The sequence below is a fragment of the Mixophyes fleayi genome, chromosome 5 (assembly GCF_038048845.1).
Source record: "Mixophyes fleayi isolate aMixFle1 chromosome 5, aMixFle1.hap1, whole genome shotgun sequence".
Lineage (NCBI taxonomy): Eukaryota > Metazoa > Chordata > Amphibia > Anura > Limnodynastidae > Mixophyes > Mixophyes fleayi.
Genome location: NC_134406.1, coordinates 77,652,109 through 77,665,960, shown reverse-complemented (window position 1 = coordinate 77,665,960; position 13,852 = coordinate 77,652,109). Strand labels below are relative to the sequence as shown.

Below are 13,852 nucleotides of genomic sequence, written 5' to 3'. Positions count from 1 at the left end.
ACATGGTTGTCAACAAATATTTTTTCTGCTACACAACAATGTTGCATTATTGTGAAAAGTACACCCAGACTAATAATCACATTTCAGTAAGTTTGAAAATTAATAATGAGAATTACAGCTAATATTGTTTCATTTAAAATGTAGATATACATCTCTCATATAATCCTACTAGCATATCTTCAATTATTTTCTTTCTTTTTTATTCAAGAAGTTGTTATTGAAGTTTTACATCTTTTATCTTAAAGCTTTAACAATAATAAACTTAAGCTAAACCCATGCAAAGGCTAGTGGCAGTGTCATAAAATCAAACATAAAATATCAAATTACAATAAACAGCAGATAATATTAGTAATCTTCAGTTATTTTCACTTGTTACTCAAAATTCTTGTGAGCGATCAAGCTTGATTTTGTGACACACACATGTCCTGACATGCTAGTTTGGAATCTCTGCTGTACTGACAGAATACAACATCCCATCTAAGCCAAAATTAATATAAGAAGAAAATGCAATTAGGTATGTCAAATATAAAAAACAGGTTTGGTATAGATTGCTGGTAAGCCAGTACCATGATTGTGGGATAGACTATACTTCCTAGTATGCAGTTCTTATCTAAATAATCTGTATCCAAATGATTTCACAAATCTGTTTTTTTGTTGTTCTGTATTTATCTAGTTTTGTTCACTGTGTTGCAACATACATTGTCTTTCATAACAGCGTTACTTGCAATGTGTTATCTAAAACAAAAATATATACTTTTTAAAACCCTGATTTATAAACATAAGGTTGATAACAGATCACCCATTTTTAATCATGTTTTAGTGACTTTTTAGATCGCTATAAGAAGACTACAAAATAAATAGAAAGAATTGATGACTATTTGTAACTTGAGGACTTTAAAAACCTGTACCATGTTTACTATTGGTTAAAGCTATATTTACTTGTAATTCTTATGATTTGTTGAGTTAATATTACCCATTCTAATTTGTTAAAAAAAGATATTGGTAAAATTGAGCAGATTAACCCTTCCTTGATGGGCATATAGATGGCATTAATATATTTTCATAGTATAATGTGTGTCAGGATCAGCAAGGAAAGCTAACTACTGTACGCTGTATTCTAGGTGCCCCAACCCAATGTAGCAAACTAACAGATTTCTCCATTCTGCTTTCTCATTTGCCAGACTATCTGGTGAAGGGTTTCAGAAGATCAGTTTCTACAGATGAGGCTAGTTTGCTCTGGGAACACTGCGCTATTTGAGCACTCATTGCTAAACACACTGGATGCCTTTAACTGTACACTACTCACATAGTAGATTTTGTCAGTTAGATGAGATACTGTGTATTTACATTAATTAGACAAGCGCTGGAAAGCGGCGATTGTATAAAACAATTGCTGTTCATCTGTGTGTATCTTTAAACCATTGATAGACAGGTACTAAAACAATACTCTCTAGTGCATAAAAACCTGTAGCAGAACCATGCTTTTAGGATGCTTCACTTGAAATGTTGATTTATTTTTACCATTTTAATACATAATACCCCAGAGTCATGGCCGTTCATCCATAGCCCCTGCTCCTTCCTTAGAATACCTTTTGTGTTATAACCAAACTATAGATTAGAACCTATCCAAAACCTACTCCAATTCAATTAGTGTGAAATATGTGTGTTGTTTTCCAGAAACCCATGTTATCTGTATTACAAAGTTACTAATGCTTTGGTAAACTACACTGAACAATTACAATACTTAGGCATTATTTGGCTTATAATGAGGCAACTGATTCAAGCAGCAGGCTTTGGGGGAGAGTTAAATATAAGCCCTACATGAAAGAGGCTATTTTCATACTGCAAAGGTGAATATATTTGCTATATTTACCATGATGGTGGACCTAATAATTATTAGTCATTATCCTGCTTTATAGCTTAGCCTGTTAATACAAATGTGTGTCACTTAGTAGTAACATTAGTAGAGTTGTTGCATTGAATTAGTAGTGTTGTTACCTTGAATTAAAACAAAAATGCTGAATAATTCAGTCTATCTTTAAAATGTTGCATGTGTGACTCAATTAAACAATGCTAAAACCATATAATAAAGTGACTTGCTAGTTTGTATGCAGATTCCACAGATGCGACAAGTTACTGACATGGAATGCTGGAGCTCTCCACTACAGTGATGAGGTGAGGATGATTAGGGAGATGGCCAGTATGAACTCAGGCATGGCAGATCTCAAGGAAGCAATAGAAGAAGTAATATATCTTGGAAAAGGAACTCATACAGACTGTGCCATTTCTACAGCCACAGGCCATCTCCTAAATGGGTGAGTTTTATGAACTAGATTTTAGTTCTGTGTTTGATAATATGGATTCCAATGTAAAATATCTATAATATTTGTGTCAAGCAAGTAGCAGGGTAGGGGACTACAAATGATTTCAGATCTTTAAATAGCAGGACGGCTTCACTTAGTAGTAAATCTGTTTTATTTGTTCAAATGAATCCATCTGTTTTAATAGATGTACCCAAATCAGTATTTCATTTTTGTTTATAATAATGGGTATATATGAACGTGTCAGTAAATGTGTACATCAAACATCTAATTTTTTTGACCCAATTACTTCTATTTTCAACAATTGTGTGCTTCAGCCAAAAACATGAAAAAAATGTGAAAAGTATTCAGTTCAATAAACTCTCATCTACGATGAAAACAATAGGCCTTCTGTGTGTTTCTTTTCTCACAACACGTTTCTTTAAGATCCATCAAATGGCTGAATGGGTCAGACTAATCGCAAGTTTCCATAATCTTTCACTTTATTCGAATAACCAGAGGAGAATATTTTTCAATTTTCTAATGGTCAAACTTTTTTGACATTTTGCAAGTCATGTTTTCTATTCAACATACATCACAGCAGATTTTACTAAATGATCCAATTCAATCCTTTATTTTTCTTTCCACTTATTGTACTGCTGGAGTAATTGATATGAAGTTAAACGCCACTTACATTACTTCAGCACATGATAGTCAATCCTGGAAACAGAATCTTTCAACCTTCCCCTATACGTCTGTGTCTGTCTGCGTGTTGGAATTGAGAGTGCAGCAGACCTGAATGCAGACACAGATATGCAAATACATGTTGATTATCACCAGCACTAGCTAACCGCTTCTGTTTGGCTGATTGAAATATCACATCTGAAGCTACTGGGTGCTTTCTTCATTGATCATTCAAATTTTTTATTATTTGTGTGCATTGTTAAGAAAAAAAAAGAAGTGTTACTTTCATTTGTACGCTAGAAGGATGGTAATACCTCCTGAAGGAGAGCTGGATATATCTTGACGTGTGCGACTCAGCATATGGCCCGTAAATTACGTCCAAGTTGCGTTCAACTCTGCATCTGCAATTTGTTGACCACCTTACAATAACATTCCTTATTTGGCACCACATGCCCTACGGCACCATTTGCTAAATACATTGCTTTATCTTTCTGGCTTCGTGCTGTGCTTTCAATCATGTATTTATTTCACAAGGCAGAGTTTACTATCTGTATTGCACTGGTGTACAACACAGCTCAGCTATTGTGTGAACTGCATTAGTTACTATTATATCTATAGAGAAGCTTGTTGCATGTTTTATACAAGTGCAACAGAAATAAGGAAACTTGTCTGATGGTATAAAGACATGGCTACAAAGTACAGAAGTAAGCCTCACAACAAAAAAAAAAACCAATGTATTTAATAAAAAGGTTGGTTGGAAAGAGGATGCCTACAAGCCAAAAAATCAAGTAACCTAAAAGTGTTAACCCCTTTACAACTTTAAGAATGCAATTGCTACAGAATAGAAAACATTTCTACCAGGGGCATAGCTGGTAATGGATACGTTGCACTATTGAAGGGTGGACGGCCAGTCCTGCTACTTGCCATATTTTTTTAGCATACTCCCATAAAGTGCTTGTGACAGATGCACAAAAGTGTGAGTGGTCTCTCACAAGGACAGACCTACCCGACATGGCCAATGTTACATGCGGATCAATGAGAGGACACACTGAGTTTTCTCTGATTGGTCATTATAGTGCATAGATGAGCGGTGTTTCAATAAAAGAGGCAGTGGTTGAAGAGAATCAGCAAACTGCCTGTAATTTGGTAACCAGGCTTGCAGAGGTGGCTGTAAAGAATGGAACTGGAGGTATTAAATGAAATTAGGTTAATTTAAAGCTGCATTACTACCTAATTGCTACACTTTTACTCACTTGCTTCTTCCCCTACCTGTTCCAAGGAGCTGTATTTTCCTAGGGCTCATTGGTTCACCTCACCACTCTGGTTAAAAACCATGCTTGTGTGATGCTATGAAGGGTGGGGTGTGAATATGAGGAATAGTCTGAATCTGCAATCACAGAGTTTCCAGTTTCTGATTGGTCCTCCCTCTCATGCACACTCTCTGCACCTATTAGAAAAATGGAAGAGCCTGGAAAAAATTGGCTCCTATGGCTCTAGGGGTGGGGGAGGTGTGGAAGTGCAGGTGAGTCAGATTTAGCTGGTATGGCAGCTCAGGGAAGATCTAGGGTTAGAAGAGACTGACTTGGTAAGTAAAAACAGTTAATGGAAAAAAGAGAATTGATGGAGAGAAAAAGTTGCTGGACGAGAAAGTTGTGAGTGGAGAGCTGAGTCAGAAAAAATGCTGCAGGAGAAAACAGAGAACTTGAGGGAAAAAGTGGGTAAAGGAAAGAGCTTAGCTAGTAATAAAAAGAGCTACCTGAAGGTAAAGGTTGATCTGACAACAGATATAAACTGTACCATGACAAATTCTCTTGTTTTACTGAATAACAAATCCTACACTGAAAAATTGTTTTCTATGAAGCACTGAAATGCAAAATTTATTTTGTTTTATTGTAACATTGGTTGTTATTACAAAAACATCTTAAGAAAGAAAAAAATTAAATATGCTGCTTACATAAGTATTGAATCCTCACATTTCAATATTTTGTAAAGCCACCTTTTGCAGCAATAACAGCTTTAGGTATTTTGGGGGTATGTACCAGCTTTGCACACTGTTCAGGAGAGATTTTAGCCCATTCTTCCAGGCAGATTTACCAGGGTAGTTGGATGACACTTGTTTACCTTAATTTTCAAATGGTGCAACAGATCATTTTATGGGATTGTGATCTGGCCATTGACTTTTCTTTTCTTCAGCCACTACAATGTTAGTTTTGCCTTTTATTCGGGATGATTATCCTGCTGAATGGTGAACTTTCGCCCAAGCTTCGGTTTTATAGCAAACTAAAATATGTTGTTTTGCAGCGATTGCCTGTATTTTGTGTCTTCCATTATTCCTTCTATTTTAACAAAATATCCAGTCCCTGCTGATGAAAAGCTGTTCTACAGTATAATGCTAGCACCACCATACTTGTAGATTTGGTGTTTTTTGAGGGCTGTTAGATTTATATCACATTAATGTTTGACCAAAAGCTCTACCTTGGTCTCATCTGAACTCTGTATGGAAGGACTTTTTCTGTGCCACCATCCCATACAGGTCAGTGTTATGCAGAGTTCTTGATATGGTTGTCTAGTGCATGTTTAATCCATAATGAACTCTGCAGCTCCTGAAAAGTGGTGGTCGTTGTTGTTGTTGTTGTTGTTTCCTCAAGTTTTTGCATACAGTTTTGATGGCTAACGTTTTCCAGACAATGTCTAGATGGTTTAATATAATTTTCACTTTGCGATAATTGAACCAACAGTACCCAATGGGACATCCAAACAGTGAGATATTATATTTACCCTTTTCCTAATTTATGCATTTGTTATACTTTATCTCTAGTTTCTTTGGGATGCTATTTACTCTTCATTTTCACAGTTGTCCTTCAGATTCACAACTAGAATAATAATCCCTTAACTGTTGGGTTTTTATCCAGAAAATGTGACAGTTATTTGAATCATTCACTGGAGGCCATTTGTAAGGACATTGGGCCTGATTCATTAAGGAAAGTAAAGCAAAAAAATTGAGTAACTGTGAACCTTGGCAAAACCAATGTTTCATTGGAGGGTTAGGTAAATTTAAAATGTGAGTGCAGAATTATAATTGGGGTAGAACATGTCCTAGATCAAATTAAAATTCAGTGTACAAATAAGCTATCAAGTGTTTGGTACATGAAAAAAACAGACAGTATATATCTTATGTGCAAAATAATAAACTAATATATACCCCTGGCATTGCAACATGGTTCTTTCCAGGAGAAAACCTATTATTTTTTTGCCTTAATGAATCAGGCCCATTATGTCCTTGTTTAGCAATTGCTTTTCACCAGTGTAAACTTATAGCTTCTACAACACAGGGATTTAATATTTATACAAACAGCATGTTTCAGAACTTTTTTCCTCAAAATAAAAATATAAAAATAAGATTTCAGTGTATAATTTGTCATTGAGGAAAATAAGAAAATGTGTCAAAGGTCTAAATACTCTTGCAAGTTACTGTATTTCAGTCTTAATGTTTTGTAAATCTAACATGTATAATCTATGTACTGGGGCTATCTGCTATCTTGGTCCACTACTGATTTCTACCCATCTTATTGCTATGTTTAAGCAAAATTAAACGTTGTAAACAATGTTGACAATAGTGACTCTTAGCTTAAGGATTTATGCCATGTATTGACTGAGAACATATATGTCCAAACGTGTCTGCACTATCCCAAAACAAACCAGTGTGGTATCTGCAGAATGTATGTTCATAAAGTAATCCCAATTTAAATAGTGTCCTCTCAACCACCTGGTTCTCTTTAAACTCTAACAAAAACATTTATAATTTGAATCATATTTCAGGCTAACAAAGGGACACAAAGTGAGCCATGCTCAGCCACCAAGAATCCATTCTAAAGGAACGAGCTGTGACAGAAATTAAGACTGTTATCTGATTATATACTGGAAAATCGGGATAGTAAAAACATTGCTCTTGTAACATTTAGTCTGGATGCATTCAAATGTCACATTTTAACAAAAGCATGCAGATGTTTTCTATGTATATGAAAAGCTTGTGCTGAGATTCTGCAGAAAATATTAAAGATTAACAGATAATTGCTTTATACTGACAATTGCTTAGCAATGGTTTAACCCAGTGCACACAAAATCCTGGGATTAAGAAGTGGGCTGGTTAAGTAGTTTTAATGCTTTGGACCACCAACTTAGATCACTTCTCCACCAGAGAGGTCATTGAGATCAGAGGGAAGTAGTTTCTATGTCCTCCTCCTATTCCCTTAATGGCTATAAATTCATAAAATAATTTTATGTCTATGACAAGAGTAACTGCATCTGTTCCATAAACTGTGATGTGCAACTGGATGAGTTTGTTTCTAAGAATTATGTGTATACATGAAACATTATGCATTTATGTATAATATAAAGACATGCAAGCACAGAGTGATTGCTTCTGAGGGAAGTAGAACAAGTTGCCTACATAAAATAGCAACCAGTAACATTCACAAATACATATGTAAATTTCTCAGGCATTGATTCAACTGACTACAAGATATTAGTCTAAGTTACTGGGCTAAAATAGTTTTTGTAATGTTCTTCGATAGGATTACAAACTGGTGCACATAGTAAAATAAAATGCCCCCATCATCACAACTTTAACTCAACTATCTTCAATTTTGATAAGCTCCAGAAACATACATATATATATTTGAATATAAAATTTGAGTAACTCTTTTGTACAAGATATGTTGTACATTCAGTTCAATGATACTTTAAGGGGGGTATTCAATTGTTAGCGAGTTTGGAGGTTCGAGCGTGAAAAGTAATTTTTTTGCTATTTTACCTTATTTTCAAGCGCGAAAACTTCTCACGCAATTCTATTCTTTTTTTTTTTTTTTACCGAAACGGTGTTATCGCGCTCCAAGCGTTTGTCAATGTTAAAGTATAGGCTGGCTGCGAACCCTTAGCGGAAAAAGCTATTCAATTGTTATTTAACGCCGAGTGTGAAAAAGGCAAATATGCTGTTTTATCTCGCACCTCCATGGTCTGCTCAAAGAAATTTTTTTTTTATGAAGTTAAGAAAAATATACATTAAACTGAGAAAATAGGTGTAAAAGTTCATAAAAGTAACCTAAAAAAAGAAAAAGTACTAAAAAAAGTGTATAATAATTAATAATTTTTGGAAATTTCCCCCTTTAGAAAAAACCATAGTGGTGCATGTATTTAAACTTTTTTATATTATTTTTTTGTTTTTAAGGGGGGGGGGGTGGTTGTGCCAAAAGTATCATGTTTTTTTTGGGGTTTTTTAAAAGCAAAATCGTTTGCTCCCCACTCTATTTAGTCTTCGCCCTAGTGCTGGCAGGCTATTGATGTGTGAAATATTTGACGTAGGGTTCCCCCTAATTAAATTGAACCAGCACTAGGCAAACCAGCCGGGGTGATAGGCACTATAACAGGGGGGGGGGGGGACGCAGTTTGGGTCCCACGGCCATAATGACTAAACACCCACACCCAGGCCAGTGCCGATAGCACTAGGGCTCTTCCTACTACCCCTGGGCTGTGGGTAGTAGGGTAATAAATGGGGATTTTGTATGAAAAAAAACAAAAAAAAAATGTTTACTTGTGGAACTACATGTCCCAGCCAGCCATGTTGTCCTAAATAGTGTGGGCATGCTGCTACTTGTCTAACTACAAGCACCAGCGTACCCATAGCACCCAGGGCATGTTTGCACTTGTAGTAGAACCACAAGTGCCAACATGCTCTTACACCCACGGCTGGCTGTGATCTGTAGTTCCACAAAGCAAAATGTTAAATAAAAGCACAACACCCTCATTCCAACCACAAATCTTTATTAAAAATAATAAAACCCCAAGAAATACAGTAAACACCCTCAAGTACACCATAGATTTTAATTTAAAAAAAAAAAAACTCACCATGGACGAAATCCTCAGTTTTATGATGCTTTACTTACACACACTCATATACGTAAAGTCCCAACAAATATTTTTACCTTCGAAGAAAGGTCCGGCTTGCCCACTGTCCCACAAATATTTGTACCTTACAAATGTCCATGCTTGGCCAGTGTTCAAATATTTGTAAATTTCAAAAAATGTACCTCCTTGTAAAATCTTTAATTCTGCTGTACAGGGGGGGCCATTGTTGCTTGCAGTGCTGGGGCCCTTCTTCATTGCAGTGTGGGGGCCCATTCTCTTGTGCAGTGCTGGGGCCCTTCTTGATTGCAGTGTAGGGGCCCAATCTCCTTTGCAGTGCTGGGGCCATTCTTTATTGCATTATTTTACTTTTATTTTTTTATAGGAAAATCAGTGCCTTAACCACTCCTCATTTCAAACTCGCTAGGACCAATAATAGAGCGCGAGGGGGTGAATGCAAAAAAACAATTGAATTGAGCGGTTTTTTTTTTAAAACGCATGCTCGAACAGGAAAAAACGAGCGCGTTTTGGTTTTTTTTGAGCGCAAAATTTTAACGCATTTCGCTAACAATTGAATACCCCCCTAAGATTTATCAAAAATCTCAAGTTACTAAGCAATGAATAGTCAAACAGACCAATGAAATATTTATTTACCACAATTCCTTTTATGAAGTCTTAATCAAGATGACAAGTGTTAGTCAAATACCATGCATTTGCACAGAAAAATGCATCACTAAGCCACAATTAAGCACAATTTGCTTCCAATAAAAACTCTTGCTCAAGTGTCATTGATTTTAATTGTACAACACATTTTCATGGTGTTTTGGGTATTGACTGAACACCAATGCTTGCATACTAAAGGGCTGATGCAGAGTGAGTACTAAGCCAATTTGCTTAGCGTATCTTGCATGGTCTCTCTGTGCATGCCTAGAATAATGGATGCACGCTTATGCACCTTGCCGATTTGTGTGATTCTGGCACTAATGCCCACTTGGAGAGTTAGGACAGAGGAAGGAAAGACCGTTCTAATGTGGGCCGAGTACAGTAAGGGCATACTCACACAACTGCGAACAAATAGCGGATAATGATGATGATGGTCACCAGCAATAGCAAACCACTTGTGATTGGTTGTTTGCAAGTTAGTCCGCTTATAGGTGTTTTCTTAGTTGCATATGTTATACTTTTGTGTTTGTGTGTGTTTAAGCAAATTTTTTTTTTTACATATGTGAGATGAGGAGTTGTTTCTTCTGTGTTTTATGATATTTTGAAGGTTTATTGATGCCTAATAGCAAATAAGTATTTTGCAAAGAAATCAAATGGTTATTATAAACAAGGGCATAAATGTATGTGAAATATTGCCTGGCATAAACCAGGTGTCTATGTTGCTGGTGCAGACTTGCCCACAATTGCAGCTTTTTTAGTTAATGCAATTTGTCCCTGTGATTTAAGGCACAATTGTGTTCATCTCTGCATCAAGCCCTAAGTGAAATATGTCAGTTGTCAGTGGCTGCTTTAATATTAGGGCTGATAATGATTCTGTTTTGCAGTAGCCAGACATACTCCCATTTCCCACCGGCTTCAATTGCTATTATTTTGGTAGGGCCATCCTTACTTTCTGTTTAATGTCACTGTATGTAATTTGTTTGTATAAAGAAGCCCTGAATTATAATTAATTTGAAAACAATAGTCATTGTCATGCATCATTGCCATTTTTACTGCTCAAATATGTCAATGCCCTTGCATTGCTTTCTGTTTGTGGTCAAACTGGCATTTATTTGAGGGTATTATCAGCAATCAGAATGATAGCACTTATACATTGTCTGATTATGTCTATCATAAGAGCCAAAAGAATAGTTCACAGGTCACAATCGTATGAGGGTGAGTCAAAAATTATCTGCACTTCAGTTATATTAAAACCTCTGATGGCCGCACTGTCTTATAAACGCTTTCCATACTAGGTCGCTGTCTCCCCAGTCACTGCTATGCAGGTTTGAACATGTTACGTAAGTTCATTTGTGACTGCACAAGTGTCAGCCATGAAGAAGGAGCTGGACGTCCGTCCACGTCTACAACTGATGAGAACATTCAGCGTGCATCTGAACGAATTCTGTTGGATAGACGAGTGAAAGTGGATTATGTTGCAAATCATTTGCAAATCAGCCATAGCTCTGCCTATACAGTGATCCACAACAGGCTTGGGTTTCGAAAAGTTTGTGCGAGACGGGTGCCAAAACAACTTACGGAAGAGCACAAACAGAAGCGTTTGAACATCTGCAAACAAAATTTTGACCGATACTACTCTAAGGAAGATGAAAGTTTCTTAAAAAGATTTATTACTGGTGACGAGACATGGATTCATCACTACGATCCTGAGAGTAAACAGCAGAGTATGGAATGGAAACATCCTCAATCGCCAACCAAGAAAAAGTTAAAAAGTCAAACATCAGCTGGAAAATTGATGCTTACAGTTTTCTGGGATTCTCAAGGGCCAGTATTGGAACATTATCGGGAAAAAGGTTCAACAATCAACAGTGCTCATTACAGTGAGATGCTCACTGAAGAGCTGAAGCCTAAAATTCAACCCAACACAACCCAGAGGACTGCTATCCAGGGGTGTTGTGTTATTGCATGACAATGCAAATTTGCACACCGCTGATCATACTGTAAAAACTCTCCAAAACTTAGTTCTGATGTGTTAAAGCATCACTCCTATAGTCTTGATCTTGCCCCATCACACTATCACCTGTTTGGTCTCCTAAAAGAAGCCCTAAGAGGACAAAGATACAAAGATTCACGTGTGGTGAATAAGTGAAGACAGCGGTGCTCAGCAGCTCAGCCTAAAACAATTTTAATGAGGGAATACAAAAACTTGTTGACAGATGGCCAAAGTGTATTGAAAAGCAGGAAGATTATGTCAAAAAATAATCTATTTGTCTTTTCTGAAAGTTGATTAAAATACATTTTTATTGTTTAAACCTGTAATACAGCAATAAAATAATGGAACACATTTTTAGACTTGAACACATATTTTTACAAATAACATGCAAAAAAATGTGAACAGTTTGCATGTGTGGTGGAAATGTGACTTGTCCAAAAAGTAATAGCACCCACATAGATAATGCTTATTTGGTTCATTTAAAAGCAGTTTTTGAGCACCTGGTGGGAATTATATGGATGCCTGCATTCCTTGTTTGCTTTGAGGTTTGCATTTAAATCAAGAATTATGGCTAAAGTTGTTGTCTAACCCAAGATGTCTTGATATTGTTATACTCCCCTAATTTGAAACACATCTGCAGTTTATAAATTATGTTAAAGACGTGATGTATGGTTTCCAATCTCTTAATATACATCTTTCTTTTGTAATTTCTATCAAACTAATAGAGGTTATCAGAAGAGAACCAAGTTCATGGTGGTTGTGACAGATGGACATCTCAATGATGGCTACAAGGAGCGTTGTGGTGGTATGAACAATGCACTGAGGGAAGCTAAATCTGGAAATATTAAGATATTCAGCGTGGCAGTGACTCCGAATCACATGGTAAATGTGTGTAATAGTAATTAGTCTCTATTTCATTTTATTTCTTAATCCATCTGTCTCAAACTTAGGGTTCTATTTAACAATCTTTGTATTTTGGCCCCTTTAAGTATAGCAGCTATGACAAATGACTTAATGGAGCAGTTTACCATTGATGTGATGTTGGAACAGTGCATCCGATAAGAGGCTGTCTGGTGATGACTCTGTTCTAATGACAACACTGGGATCTGACCCAATCAGATTCTAGCTGTCATTTTGTAGAAGGTACTAAATAAATGAAAGCTAGAATCTGATTGGTTGCTATAGGCAACATCCCAACTTTTTCAAACCCGCAGCTTAGTAAATATAGCCCCTGGTCTTTACTGCTCCTGTGTGACCTGGGGGTAAATTTTTAAAGCTGTGAGTTTGAAAAAGTGGAGATCAGATTATAACTGTCATTTTATAGAATGTTCTAAATAAATGATAACTAGAATCTGATTGGTCGCTTTAGGCAACATCTCCACTTTTTCAAACCCACAGCTTGATAAATTTACTCCCTAGTCTCTTCTACTATCCTCTCAGCATAGAATAGGGAGAAACAGCCATCTCTGCATGATTAAAGGATTGATAAGTAGCCTTAATGTCTTTAACAGGGATATGAGATGCGCACAGCAGGCAGTGTACTTAACTAACTTAATTGTCTACTGTGAAACGGCAGCTAGAATGATGGAGAGTCCAATTTCCAGTTAGTTATATAATACAAAAATTCAGCACTGTTTTATCCTGAATAATAAATGTTGTCTTATCCTACCACAAGTAGACAGTTTATTGTTAGCCACTGTTAGATCAAGCCTTTATCCATGTCAGCTACATTGTAGGATCTGTGAATGTAAGCACTGAATTTTAGCCTTAATATTTTGCTTTACATATCCACCAATATCTGTACTTATGCTGACTCAAATTACAGTTCTATAATGCTGAAAGGATAGACTGAAAGTATGCAATTGCTATATGCATCGCTTAGTCTGAAACCCCGGCTACCTCTAATAACACACTTCAATCTCAGTAATTATGCATACTGTATATGAATATACACATAGTTCAGTGGACCACAGCTTAATTTTATTAATGGTAAACCCTAGTTTTATATTTAACAGTATAAATACTTAACAATTTGTGTCTTTATATGGCTCAGTTAGCTAAATAAAATACAGGTATTCAAGAGACATTATACTCTAGTAACAGTGAGCATGCGTACTACCATTTTCAGTGGTAAATGGCCACTGAGTGGCACTGATAAATTGATTTAGTAGAGCAAACATTATGAGAGTTACATTGACACATGTTATTTGCAGATAGAAATGTATATCCATTAAAATAACTCCTACCCATATGTTATATTAAATATATACATTTTTGAATCACTCCTATATTATAAAGCTCATGGGTCATT

The 13,852-nt window shown here is 36.2% G+C and overlaps 1 protein-coding gene across 1 annotated transcript in view; it reads left to right on the top strand.

Moving 5' to 3' along the window:
- The first annotated feature begins 10,429 nt into the window (after positions 1-10,429).
- LOC142159453 (uncharacterized) overlaps positions 10,430-13,852 on the top strand; it is a 72,870-nt gene continuing 69,447 nt past the window's right edge. Inside the window, exons 1-2 of the mRNA XM_075214355.1 lie at positions 10,430-10,481; positions 12,267-12,423. Coding sequence (XP_075070456.1) covers positions 12,292-12,423 — 132 coding nt within the window. The 5' untranslated portion in view covers positions 10,430-10,481; positions 12,267-12,291. The remainder of the gene's footprint in view (positions 10,482-12,266; positions 12,424-13,852) is intronic.